The 13,097-nt window shown below is 39.0% G+C and overlaps 1 protein-coding gene across 4 annotated transcripts in view; it reads right to left on the reverse strand.

Moving 5' to 3' along the window:
• prkag2a (protein kinase, AMP-activated, gamma 2 non-catalytic subunit a) overlaps nucleotides 1-13,097 on the reverse strand; it is a 92,587-nt gene that overhangs the window by 57,330 nt on the left and 22,160 nt on the right. Inside the window, exon 1 of one of the 4 annotated variants that reach the window (XM_058376427.1) lies at nucleotides 570-1,135. The exons of the other annotated variants lie outside the window; for them this stretch is intronic. Within the exon in view, the coding sequence (XP_058232410.1) occupies nucleotides 570-669 (100 nt within the window). The 5' untranslated portion in view covers nucleotides 670-1,135. Of the gene's footprint in view, nucleotides 1-569; nucleotides 1,136-13,097 lie in introns of those variants that run through there. 4 annotated transcript variants of the gene reach the window in all.

The raw sequence follows: 13,097 nt of genomic DNA on the forward strand, positions 1-13,097 counted from the left end.
TCGTCCAGTGCACATCTGCAATCGAAGAGGAGGCAACACAGGCTTCACTACACATTATACAAGCTTCAGTATAACTAGACACCTTTGAACAAATTAACGTATTTTTACGGTGACCACAGACATCTGTCCTATTACACTTTGATCTGGCTCCTAGATAGACATCTTTATTAGTCCATATTATGTTCAACATCATTTATAAGACCACAGTACCCGCCTTTAGTACATCCTCAAAAAATGTGACCCACTGGCCAGAATCTAGACAACCTAAAAACATTGAACAAAGACGTCTTTTTTTCTCCTCAGGGAGTTTAAAAGTGCTGCTAAAGAAAAAGTTAAAGACTCTTGGCTTACAAAAGTTTTCACTTGGAACTCTTTCTAATGGAGAAATCCTACAGTGTTTTTCATAGACCTTTTAAGGGTTCTCCCAGAGGAAGAAACCCAAATACACCTTAAGGATTATACAATAAAGGTTTTAAAGATGATATAAAGCCTCAAGTAATCCTGGAATCAGGCACAGTTGTAAAAAACCTGGCATGGCTACAGGATTTCATTCTAAACTGTCATCTTACTTGTTCCAAGGAGGCCATGGGGCTCTGACTGGCGTCTCCCCGTCCTGCTGTCATGTTCCTTGCGCTTCTTGCTTCCTCTCAGGCTGCTGAACCTCTTCATGGCTGTCCGAGGAATGCTGAATGCCTGAGCAGTGCAGAGGTGAGCATACCTGGCCTAGTCAGGAGCATGAGCAGTTACACAGCTCAGAGCAGCTTGACCATGACGTTCCGATTTGCTAGCCACGTCTAGCTCAGAACACACAGCAAGACACCACAAAGCCAGCAGCTTCACGTGGATAGAGACAGGAACTAGCAACTGATGCTAATAGCAGGTACAGGAATCTCTCTTCCAGCTGACAGAGCAAATGAGGGTTACAATGGCAACGAGCTGTTAGGACTTGCAGGCTTGTAGCCAAGCACTAATCCCAGTAGGAGAGAATGTTCTAAGCCCCCTTGAAGAAAGAACAGCCATTCAGTATTTCTGGATATTACACCATCTTCCTCTGTCTTACACTCTCACAACCTGGGATTAATGGCTGGCCTCTCTTCAGCAGATTGTCAGGTGCAGCTGTGTGTATGTGTCTTTAAAATAGCCCAAGTTGCAGAGACACTGTAAAAGGAAACCAACACACACTCAAAGAGCCTTTGTCAATGATTGGTTACAAGGCAGCTTCCCTCCCACTTTTAGACACTTCATCCAAGTACTTTGTGTGTGTGTGTGTGTGTGTGTGTGTGTGTGTTTATATCTTATTAGGGACCAAATGGATAGAAATAACTGACATTTTGAACTTGTAGGAACATTGGCTTGTCCCTGTAAGGGATTTTTTCCCCAGATCTGCAGCATTTATTTAACAAAAATAAATAAAATGGATAATTTTTTAAGGTTTAGGGTTAAGGTTAAGGTGTGATTTAAGATGAGGAATTAGCTGCGTCAATGGAAGGTCCTCACAATGATAGTAAGACAGAGGTCTATGTGTGTGTGTGTGTGTGTGTGTGTGTGCGCGCACATTACGCTGTTGTATCGATTAAACCACTTTCCTGGACTAATAGGTCTACTGCAGACATTTTAATCAGGAATATGAACTGAATTCAGTAATGATGTCATGCAAACTACAAAATATAACTAGAAAAAGCCACACTTAACTATATATTACAGATGCACATGCTTTCTCTCTGACAACAGAGTACAAATCACATACAGAGTATGACCTGTTATGAAATCATACTTAAATTATGTCTATAAAGTCTATGGTACATATAATTAAAAACCCTCAAAAATACCACCACCAGCACACATTCCTTGTATACAACCTCTTTTTCTTTTTAGCAAACAAAAACACCCATCAACTAGACAGAAGGCCACACACAGCTTTTTGTCTTCCCTGCAATCCTGGAGTCAGTAAATACTTTCAATTATGTTTCTTCACGTAGGACAAAAAAAAAAAAAACACAATGTTTTGCACAGCTTAGTACTACTACAGAAGCAGCATGGGAGGCCGTTCCTGTTTACTACAATATCAGTTGCAAAACAACAATCTGGCCCACTTAAAAAAAAAGGAAAAAAGAAGAAAAAAAGAGCAGGCCACTGCCATTGTCATAATGGTCAAACACTACATTCGTAGCTACATGTAGCTACATACAAGGCAAGAGAAGGCTTGTGAATGACACTTCATTAACTTTTTAGATGGTTGCTGCATTATTTATGTGTTGTATTATTCATGTGCAGTGCCTTGATAGCTGATTTCCTCAATGGAGGAGAACCTGAGAGATCTGATTGCTTTAAAGAGTGAAATTAAAACCTTATTTATTTATTCGTTCCATTGTTTTTTTGCACATACTCTTTTTTTTTTTTTTTTTTTACATTAGATCCATTCACTCATACTCACTCATGTTGTAGTATTCTATATCTGTTACTGCCATATTGGGAAGCCTTAAGCATTAGGCTAAAAGTTGCCTAGGTTGGAAGATTGCAAGTTGCCTTATTAGGGACTTTCTAAGGGAGTCAACGTCAAAACGGCCAAAACCGTCCAACAAACAAGATACAAGGCAGGCAAAGATAAAGAAAATAAAGTAGGAACTCTGAGAATAAGGCTAAATATAGAAATCTACAAACTGCAAGACAAAGCTGAGGGAAAGAATATCTGAAGATGCTCAGGGCTAAGAAATGGGACACAGAGATGAAGGACAGGTACAGAGGTCATCGTCAGCATATAACTGCAGCAGGATGAAAGCAAGGCTGCCAGCCTGCTGTGAACCTTCTGGTACAGGGATACTGGCACACCAATTAGGGTGGGATTTTTAAACGCAGAGCCCAAGGGAACGGAGATATTAATCAAGGAAGGACATGAAGCACAGAGACAGAAAAAGAGAGGATATGGTCAATTCCAAACCCCTTACCACCCAAAGAGTTTGTCCCAAAGAACTCATCACTCAGGTGATTAAATGTTATGTATAGACATAAAGGTCCATTTCTGAGAAATCACTGTGCCTTAGTTCAAATTTAGTGTTCATGTGATTATAAGTTTGGAGTCAAGGAGAGAGAGAGAGAGAGAGAGAGAGAGAGAGAGAAAGAGAGAGAGAGAGAGAGAGAGATAGGGGAGGGGGAAGGGGAAGGGGAAGGGTGTTCCTGTGACTTCTTGATCCATCATTTTCCATGCCCTTTGCAGCAACAGCAAAACACATGATTATGACAAACCACAACCAACAAATAGGACAGTGCCTGAATGAATACATTGCCATAATGATAGTGGTCTGATCCTCTCCTATGTTTACTGGAAAATGAATTCTATAATGACCTCTGTGCCTTCTACATTGACCCCACCTTCACCTGACGCACTGTGCAGTCCACTTTACCTGATTAATAAGCTCAGCTAATCAGGGGCTCTTTAAAAACACTTAGATGTATTTTTTTCCATGTTTCATTAAGCTCTGTTTTCCCAAAACATTTCTGTAACTGTATATCAAATGACAAACACTGGTGGATGAGGCAAACATTACAGCTTGAGTAGAGCCTCGATGTAAGACTTAAAACATTCAGTGGAACGTAATGTTTTCCCTGATATAAAGTGAGGAAGTGGGAAGGACAAATAAACTGTTTGTGACATAAAAAGTATATAGTATAAGGGATATATAAACGGAAGGTGACCGCAACTGTATGACTATTTGGAATAAATTGTGCAGTTTTTTGTGTAATATAATGCTGGACGGCATCAGGCTGAGGTACATGAAATAGCAAATAGTGTAAATAGCAAATAGTGTAACGGCAGGATAATCCACAATCAAAACAAGAAAAGTAGCAAGGTTTAAAACTAGGAAGTATTATCGGAGACAAAGAACAGGAAACAGTGAACAATTTGGACCAAAAGCAGGAGAAGACTTTGTGATAAGGAACAGAAACAATGGAGCAAAACTAATCAAGGTGAGACATAAAACAGGTGAAGACATCAAGATAAACAACCAATGCCCTAACAGGGACAAAGATAGAGCCAGGACCAAAACAATGTAATTTCTTTATCTTTTTAAACTGTCCCCAACAAAGCCTCAAAATATAACAAAATACATTTATTTACTTTAATACTAACATGATCTGCTAGTTTTGTGCATCAATTAAACTGTAAGTGCTGCGTCTTACAATACATATGAACGGAAGCTCTAGTATACACTTTAGGGTTAAGAGAAAAAGTTAAGACTGTCTGTTTAGCTTCTCTTTCCTCACAGTTTTCTTCTGGCAGTACATAGAATTCAGGAAGATAAATAAAATGCCTTTAGTGAATTAAAGTTGACCGCTATTAATAACTTTTAATCCCCTGTTAATGAAGCCAATTATCCATAGAATACGCACTTGGACCACGAAATGAATCAAAATCATTTATTTTAAAGAAAAAGTGGACTGCCACTGAACCAGCAAGAGAGACGCTTATGTAAGCAGTATTAATATAGGCTTGGTCTAATTACCCTTCTTTCTCTCTCGTCTTCTTAATTCCAAGGCCTAAAGCGTTCAGAAACTTTCATCCAAAATGTCCTTGTGGTTTATGGGGGACAGCCATTAGTCCAAAAGCGTCCCTCAACTTTTCAAAGCAGCAAAGAAGAGAAGGACAGTGATTTCTTTCTTTTTTTTATGAAAGTGCAGGTCAGATCACAGATGCAATGAGATGTCCTTTCCTTTCTCTAGCTACTGTTCATAATATGCACCATAGGATATCAGGACTTGCTAAATATTTACTAAAGGCAGATCTTTGAGTGCCGATGCTCCAGTTCACCTGTTTCTCATGAGTTCAACGCCTCTGCTCTGCTTCATGTTGTTTGTCTCTATTTTCCAGCACTAAGCATGACTTTCATTTCAGAGGGTGATATGCCAAGAACAAGGAAATCTAAGAGCTGCACTGTTCAATACTGAAGGTCACTTTGTCCTGCTGGAGTGAGGCCAGGTACAGTCTGCTGGCCCACCATTCATTTAGTCACTTTTATTAATGCTTAAAAGAGAGCTCAGAGCACGGAATGAACTTTACTGATTGTAGTACAGAGGTATGATGTGATAAAAGCCAAGGTTATGCAACATGATGCATACCTGCGATAAAACAAGCAAAGTCAAGCATTTTGTTTTAGGACAGAGCAGATACTGATGTGAAACAGGATCGGTATCAGATCTAGGTGAATATCAAATGCGCATTATGAAAGGGTGCACAAGATAAATAATTCATTCCTAAGGCATGGTATTGCTTTTAAATGTTAACATTTTCACTGTAATGTAAAGGTTTCCTGTTATTTAGATGAGGTAGCTTAATGCCTGACAAAATATTTATGAGCCATGCTCTTTCATTTGTAATGAAACCTATTTTTATAGCATAACCTGGATGAATGAACAGATGATGTGCTCTTAATAAATACAAACATACACTCACTGAGCACTTTATTAGAAACACTATACAGACACTGGTAGTGCCTCAACATTTGCTCTCAACATTTGCCTCAATGCTTCATGGCATGAATTCTACAAGGTGTAGGAAACATTCCTTTAAGAGCAGTGGTGACATGTATGTATCACGCAATTCCTGCACATTTTTCAGGTACACTTTTATGCTGTGAATCCCTCGTTCTACCACGCGGTCCTTGACTAGATTCAGATCTGGTGACTGGGAAGGCCACTGAAGAACACTGAACACATTGTCATGTTCATGAAACCAGGTAACTGTTAGTAGGTGTTAAATTGTGGCCATGAAGGGATGCACATGGTCAGCAATAATACTCAAACTGGCTGTAGCATTAAAGTGATGATCGGTTGGTTTTAATGGGCTCAAAGTGTGCCAAGAATACATCCCCCACACCATTACACCACCTCCACCAGCCTGAACTGTTAGGTCCATAGAGGTCATACTCTGGCACCTTCCATCTGTGTGCCTCAAATGAAACTGAATCAAAAACAGACTGTGTTTTGCCAGTTTTGTTGAGCCTGTGTCCTCAGACCCCTGAAATGATCTTCTGAAGTAGCCGATCTGCCTCAAGGTTCAGCGTTTTGTGCATTCTGAGATGCTTGTACAGTTGTACAGAATGGTTATCTGAGTTCCTGTAACCTTTTAGCTTAAAACAGTTTAGTCATTTTCCATTGATCTCCCTCATCAACAAGGCATTTCTATTCACAGAACTCCCACTTCCTGGATGTTTTTTCTTTATTGAACCAGCCTGGGTGAACTCTAGAGACTACTGTATGTGAAAATCCTAAGAGCTCAGCAGTTATAGAAAAACACAAACCAGCCCATTTGCCACCAACATTCGTGCCATGGTCAAAATCACTGGTTAAGGTGTACAAAGTGGACAGTGATCTCAATCATGTGGTTGTGGTGCACTGCATAAAATCATACAGATACAGGTGAAGAGCTTCAGTTAGCTTTAGCACAAAAGGGAATGAAGAAAAAACTGTGATCTCTGAGTTTAACCGTGACATGGATGTTGGTACTAGATGGGCTTGTTTGAGTGTTTTAGAAAAACTGTTGATGTCCTTGAGGTTCAACACACAACAAACTCCACCTGGTCTTTGGTCAGTCTTTAATTGTTCAATTTGGTTGAGACTGGAACCATGATTTAATTTTCCAGTTTGTCCAGTTTGGTTGAGTCTAATTTTGACCATGGCATGAATGTTGGCTGACAGGAGTGGAATTCCACTGCAAGTTTATATATAGTGTGTGTTTTGAGCTGCTCACCATGATTGTAAAGAGTGATTATTTGTGTTACTATAGACTTCCTGTCAGCTCAGGCCAGTCTGGTCATCCTCCGCTGATCTCTCTCATCAACAAGGAGTTTCATCATACAGATCCACTTACAGGATATTTTTTGTTTTGTGCACCATTTTGTGTAAACTCTAGAGAGTGTTGTGTGTGAAGTTCCCAGAATATCAGCAGTTTCAGAAATTTTAAAAAAAGCTGATCTGGTATCAACATCCATGCCAAAATTAACAACACAGAGATCACACTTTTTCTCCGTTCTGATGTTTTGTAGTGAACACTAACTGAAGCTGCTGCCCCACACCATTGGCTGATTACATAGGTTCCTGAATGTGTAGGTCTACAGGTGTTCCTAATAAAGTGCCCAAGTAGTGCAGATTCAAATAAAAAGGCCGACTATTCACTTTATTTTTATTTTTTATAAAGAAAAGCTTCTAAGGATTTTTTTCAAGGACTTCTTTTTGAGAGTCTGTGAGATGTGGTGCTTGCTGGACAAAGAAAGACCATATATTTAATTATTTGTAGATCAAACCCAGACCCATTAAGGCGACGTGTGCATTTTTTATGAGATGCACTTGTCAAACATGCCAGTTCCTTCTTTGTGAGTACAGACAGGTTCCTTAGAGTCTCTATTGTTGTCCATAAAAATAGCATTCCCTGATAAGGTCTGGCTTAGTGCAAGAATGCATGGCATGATGAGCTATTAATGTTATTTAGACAGTAAAAGAGACATGTTCTACAAATGTTGGCTCAGTAAGTGAAAACAGAAACCCAGAGTGGATGTTAGGGTTTCAGTACTGATCTCAGCTATCCAAATGTGAGAAGTTCTACTGCTTTCCGTTTAGCCCCAGAATCAAAACGTTATCTGGTCTCCCTTCATTCTCAGGAACCTGCATGCCTCTCAAATATTGAAAAATTTACAAACATGCATTTCCCAAGGGAGCTCTCTCTCTCTCTCTCTGTGTGTGTGTGTGTGTGTGGTTTATAAGAGGTCTCCATATTTCAGCAGGGGAAGATGAGTGGTGAGTGCCCTTATCTATTACTCTGTGTAAAGTGGAACACACACCACAAGGGCAAATATTAGCTAAAGGCCATCTGTCTCACATTTAGATTAGTAAGAACAAATCCACTAGTAACTTAGGCACTATAATATAGTTTAAATACAGTCTAATGATAAATTGAAATCACTGAGTCACAACTACCAAGCTCAATGAGGATAACATTCCAGTGAAAATGCAAAGACGCACAGACATTATTTTTCCAAAGATGGGGACGTGAAGGGAACACATGATGAAGCCTAGGCCATGAGTGTTGAGTGTGACAGTCACGCTACAGAGACAAACCCTTCATTCCGAAAGTAACTACATGACTGCTTATGTTTTCCAATCAGCTGTTTATTTAGCTATTGCCTGGTAACCAGGATTGTAAGTGGAAAGGATCACAAGCTCACAAGCTGCTGGAAGGCCAGAGTTTTTCAGAGTTACGCGTTACAACTCCACTCACTGTCTTTCTCTTACATAGGCATGTGCATTGAACCAACCCCACCCCCACCACCCACACCTTTAATTTAATCTTGTAGTTGACAAATATTAATGGGGTTAATAATTCAGCTCTACACCTTAATCAACCCCTAAAGGAAACTTTTTGGTCTTTTATTTAAAAACAAAAATGTCCCCATAAATGATGCCCACACACATACCAGATCACTATCAGTCATCATTGCCTCTCTGTCTCCGGCTCTGTCTGTCTCACACACACACCCACAGAGTGCAACAGATGAACTGCTACAGGAAAACTGGGGCTGCTTAAATATCACCATGAAAAAAAAAAAAAAAAACATCAGTGCAGGTTATTACACCATTACACTAACAGCATAATAAATAAAGTTTAGAGTTATAGGCTGATTAATTTGATCTTTGTGTTAAACCATTACTTTAATTCTAGCTGTGAGCACAAATTAATTAATTACAAAGAAATTTAATCCATAATAAAATCAGATTGTCCTTAAAGTGGATTTGCCAAGAAAACAAACGTCACGTACGAGACCAATTATTTGACTTCCCTACTGTTTTGAGTCCTAAAAGAGATTTTCTCTGAAGGACATTTTCCATAGTCCATCTAACTTAACTGTGCTGCCGTTGCAGAAATCTGATTTTATATTATATATACATATATATACACACACACCGATCAGGCATAACATTATGAGCAGTGGCAGGTGGCGTGAATAACACTGATTATCTCCTCATCATGGCGTACAAGCGTAAGGATTTGAGTGAGTTTGACAAAGGGCCAAATTGTGATGGTTAGACCACTGGATCAGAGCATCTCCAAAACTGCAGCTCTTGTGGGATGTTCCCGGTCTGCAGTGGTCAGTATCTATCAAAAGTGGTCCAAGGAAGGAACAGTGGTGAACCGGCGACAGGGTCATGGGTTCATTGATGCACATGGGGAGTGAAGGCTGGCCCGTGTGATCCGATCCAACAGACGAGCTACTGTTGCTCAAATTGCTGAAGAAGTTAATGCTGGTTCTGATAGAAAGGTGTCAGAATACACCGTACCTGACGGGTCAGGACTGTTTTGGCAGGAAAAGGGGGACCAACACAATATTAGGCAGGTGGTCATTATGTTATGCCTGGCCAGTGTGCGTGTATGGGGAGGATCAGGATCATATAAAAAATATGTATATATAAAATTATATATTATAAAATTATATATATAATTTTTTTCTCCTTGTTTTTCGTCAAGTCACTTTAAGACCTTTTTCTGCATCTTTGGTATCTTGTGCCTCCTGCAGTTTTATGTACTTTATTTCCCTCTAGTGGCCTAAATATGAAAGAGAAAAAAGTAACGGCTTAGAAGTAAATGTGGCTCATTTTTCTAATCAGTGAAAGCCATGATTTGTATCAAACAGGAACTTTTCAGACAGACTCTGAACCACTTGGTGGCTCTGTGGGCCTGAAAAATCTAAGACTAAGCATACAAATAGTTTGTTTCCCTTCCTTGCAACTTTTGGAAAAGAACAACAAAAGCAAGGAAAAGAACATAAAACTGAGCAAGAGAAACTAAAAGGAAACAAAGACGCGAAAACTACTTGTATGCTTAAGTATTCTTAGGCCACATGACACAAGAAGCAAGGACAAGAAGCATCAAGGACAGACGTATTGATTAATGAGACATCACCTGCTCTCTGAAACGTGACTTCCCATATTTATACCATGCACTGGCTATAATGAATATGCTTATACAGTGTGATTACACAAATTACATCTTGCATCACACTTAAATGGGGTTTTATTCAGTACATACATACTGTTCTTTATCCCTGATCTAGAATCTCTTCTAGTGTCTCCCCTCTTCTGCTTCTGCTCCTCTGAGCGAATTTGAAAGATGAATCCTCACGATGGTAAGCTACAATCGATTTCCGGGTCACCGGACAAAGGACACAGGATCAATAAATCAATTAAAGGACATTGCTTTAACTGTAAAATAGATTTAACGGACCCTCTCAGTACAGTTTTCTGAACATAACTGAAATATACACATAGTAGGATCATCTTATTCTGTTTGTTGCTGCCACAGAGCTTTTTATTAATGAATATTCCACCTACAGAACACATTTGGTCCAAGTTATCATTTAATGTCACATTTATTTATAGGCATACATGTTTAAGATATTTAGGATTAGACTAAAACCATTTAAATCAAGGTGAGCAGTCAAATATATATAAATAAATAAATAAATAAATAAATAAATAAATAAATAAATAAATAAATAAATTTAAAAAATGATGATTTCCACCACTTGTGGGGGAAAAAAAACAACAAAAATATGTCAACACCACAGACTTCCTGGCTATGGTTCAGATATAGTGGGGTCAAAAAATTCCCAGTAAAATCTTCCTTAATGCCCAACCTCTTCTAGTGAAGCACTCAGACAGATTTGATCTAAAGTGGATCATAGGTTTTTGCACAAACCTCTGGAATCTTTGCCAGCTCGAGTGCATACTGTTATTAAAGCAAAAAAAGGAACATATTAAAATACTAAGAAACTGAAATTCTTGTGAATATTTTAAAGACTTTTCATTCAAGCTGTTGTCAGTATGATTTGTAATAAAATTAGTTGTATAAAATTATACAAGCATTTTCACCAGTGCTCCCAGACCTCACTGTAGCTCGCTCATGCACACGGTCATACATGCACTTTCTTTGCACCTCCTTGTGGCTCTGACATGGAAATCAGAGGATGACATGGCATCGACGCTTTCACAAAGCCTGAGGTGCAATTACTCAGGACCATATGGCTGAATCCACCCGGCCATGCATAAGGAAGAACACAAAGCTTTCTTTGCTCTCTTGCTCCTCCTTGTGCCTCTGACGTGAGACATGGAAGATGACACAGCATAATGGTATTTTTGCAAAACTTCATGTTTTGGAACAAAATTTCTGGCCTTAGTAGCAATTACTGAGGCCCACATAGCTTAAATCCAAATCTTTTATTTGAAAATGGACAGCTTTTTGACTTCTACAGGGATTTTTAAAAAAATAAAGTCTAAACATGTCCTTCTGTATGAGTGTGTGAACGAAGGGAACATAAACAGCTCGTCAAGGACATTTCAAGTGACTGAATAACCCCTATAATAACAAGTAACACAGGCAAAGGTTTCCACATATTGATGTGTATCAGCCTTAGACTCAGTGGGAGAAATGCATCCATCTGAGAAAACATGTGAAAACACAGCACTCTCAAACATACACTCACTGTCCATTTTATTAGGAATACCTTTACATATTAATGCAGTTATCTAATCAGCCAACGATGTGGAAGCAGCACAATACAAACAAAATCATACAAATAAAGGTCAAGAGTCACACTTTTTATTCATTCTGAAGTTTGATCCGAACATTACCTGGAGCTCTTGACAAGTATCTGCACAATTTTTTGCATTGCCCTGCTACACAATTTGTAAAAGGTCAAGGTGTACCTAATAACGTGAGTATATATCTGTTGATTCTCAAACTCTTAACTTCATATAAGCTGTTACTGTCTGATGTTTTACATGAAATATCTAACAGCAATGCATCTTGCCATCTGTCAGCTCTTCCTCCATGAACACATTCAGAAGTAACTCATAGTATAGTGTTGAATATACACAAATATACTGCAATCACAGATGAGAAATCCTTCCTCTTAGCAACTTTCTCTGTAGATGGTTTTTCAACCGAGGTTGTAAATACACAAGCAATGAGTTACAGTTAAGTGACAAATTAATGGAAGAAAATGACATTAAATGTCTTAGTACGTTGTGAGGCCACCAGGAGCCAGCAAAGCTGCTTCAGGCATGAATTCTAGAAGTTTCTGAAACTGTACTACGTGGAGAAACATTCTTCAGCTGATGTTTTGATGATTTGAAGAGTGCTAACACAGCAGCCTGGAACTTCCTGTGCATGAATATGTAGGCCAGAGATTATGTAGCTTATGATTTAGATCAGCTCACATCATTCTGTGAAGAGACCACTCCCTTCAATATGTCATCAAGGGTAAAGATATTGGACATTTACAAAATGTAAAATGCTCACAGCTACTGGCTTTGTTAAAATGCCCCATAATAAGGAACTGGTTTTGTTAAAATACCCATAATAAGAACCTGATTCTGTTAAAATGCACAAGAGCAACTGTTTTTTTCCTGTTTGCCATTCAGTCTGTGCTGTACCTGTGCTGTTTATCCTGCTTCTACTTATGCTCCCTGTTCTTAAATGAAAAGGTTTAGAACAGTGAACTAATATGTGATGCAAGAGCCAAAATATCGGTTTTATAACCACCCCAAATCTTCTAAAATGTGCCTCTTAAGATATTTAGCTTCCTATGAGTAGATTTACCAATCCTTATTCTTTTTCTCCAGCCGACCGGGGACAGCCTGTTCTGCTCTTCCTTAGGAAGGATTAATAGCTTCAAGTTTTCTGCAAGCAGAGTCTATGCCCCATGAAGGCCTGGGAATGGTCCAGCTTGGTTGAGCACTGCCATAAGGGTGTGTGTGGATGCTTGTTTCCTATCCAGGAAAAGCAGCATGTGGGGAGGTTGTTGTTCGCCCACACAGCCACCTACATACTCCACACTGCTACTGGATGGGCTGACACAGAGTACACATACTGACACATGATTTGATTCAGTATTCAGGAAGCTGATGATATTTGATGCATTAAAAAGCTGCAGTTTATGTTGCAGATTTTATAATAGCAACATGTATGCCATGTCAAACATCTTTTCAATTCTAGACACAATCAGGTCCTGTTAATCCCAAGCATCTCACAAACTGATACAGGAAAAAGA

Source organism: Hemibagrus wyckioides, linkage group LG23 (genome assembly GCF_019097595.1).
Source record: "Hemibagrus wyckioides isolate EC202008001 linkage group LG23, SWU_Hwy_1.0, whole genome shotgun sequence".
In the NCBI taxonomy this organism is placed as follows: Eukaryota; Metazoa; Chordata; class Actinopteri; order Siluriformes; family Bagridae; genus Hemibagrus; species Hemibagrus wyckioides.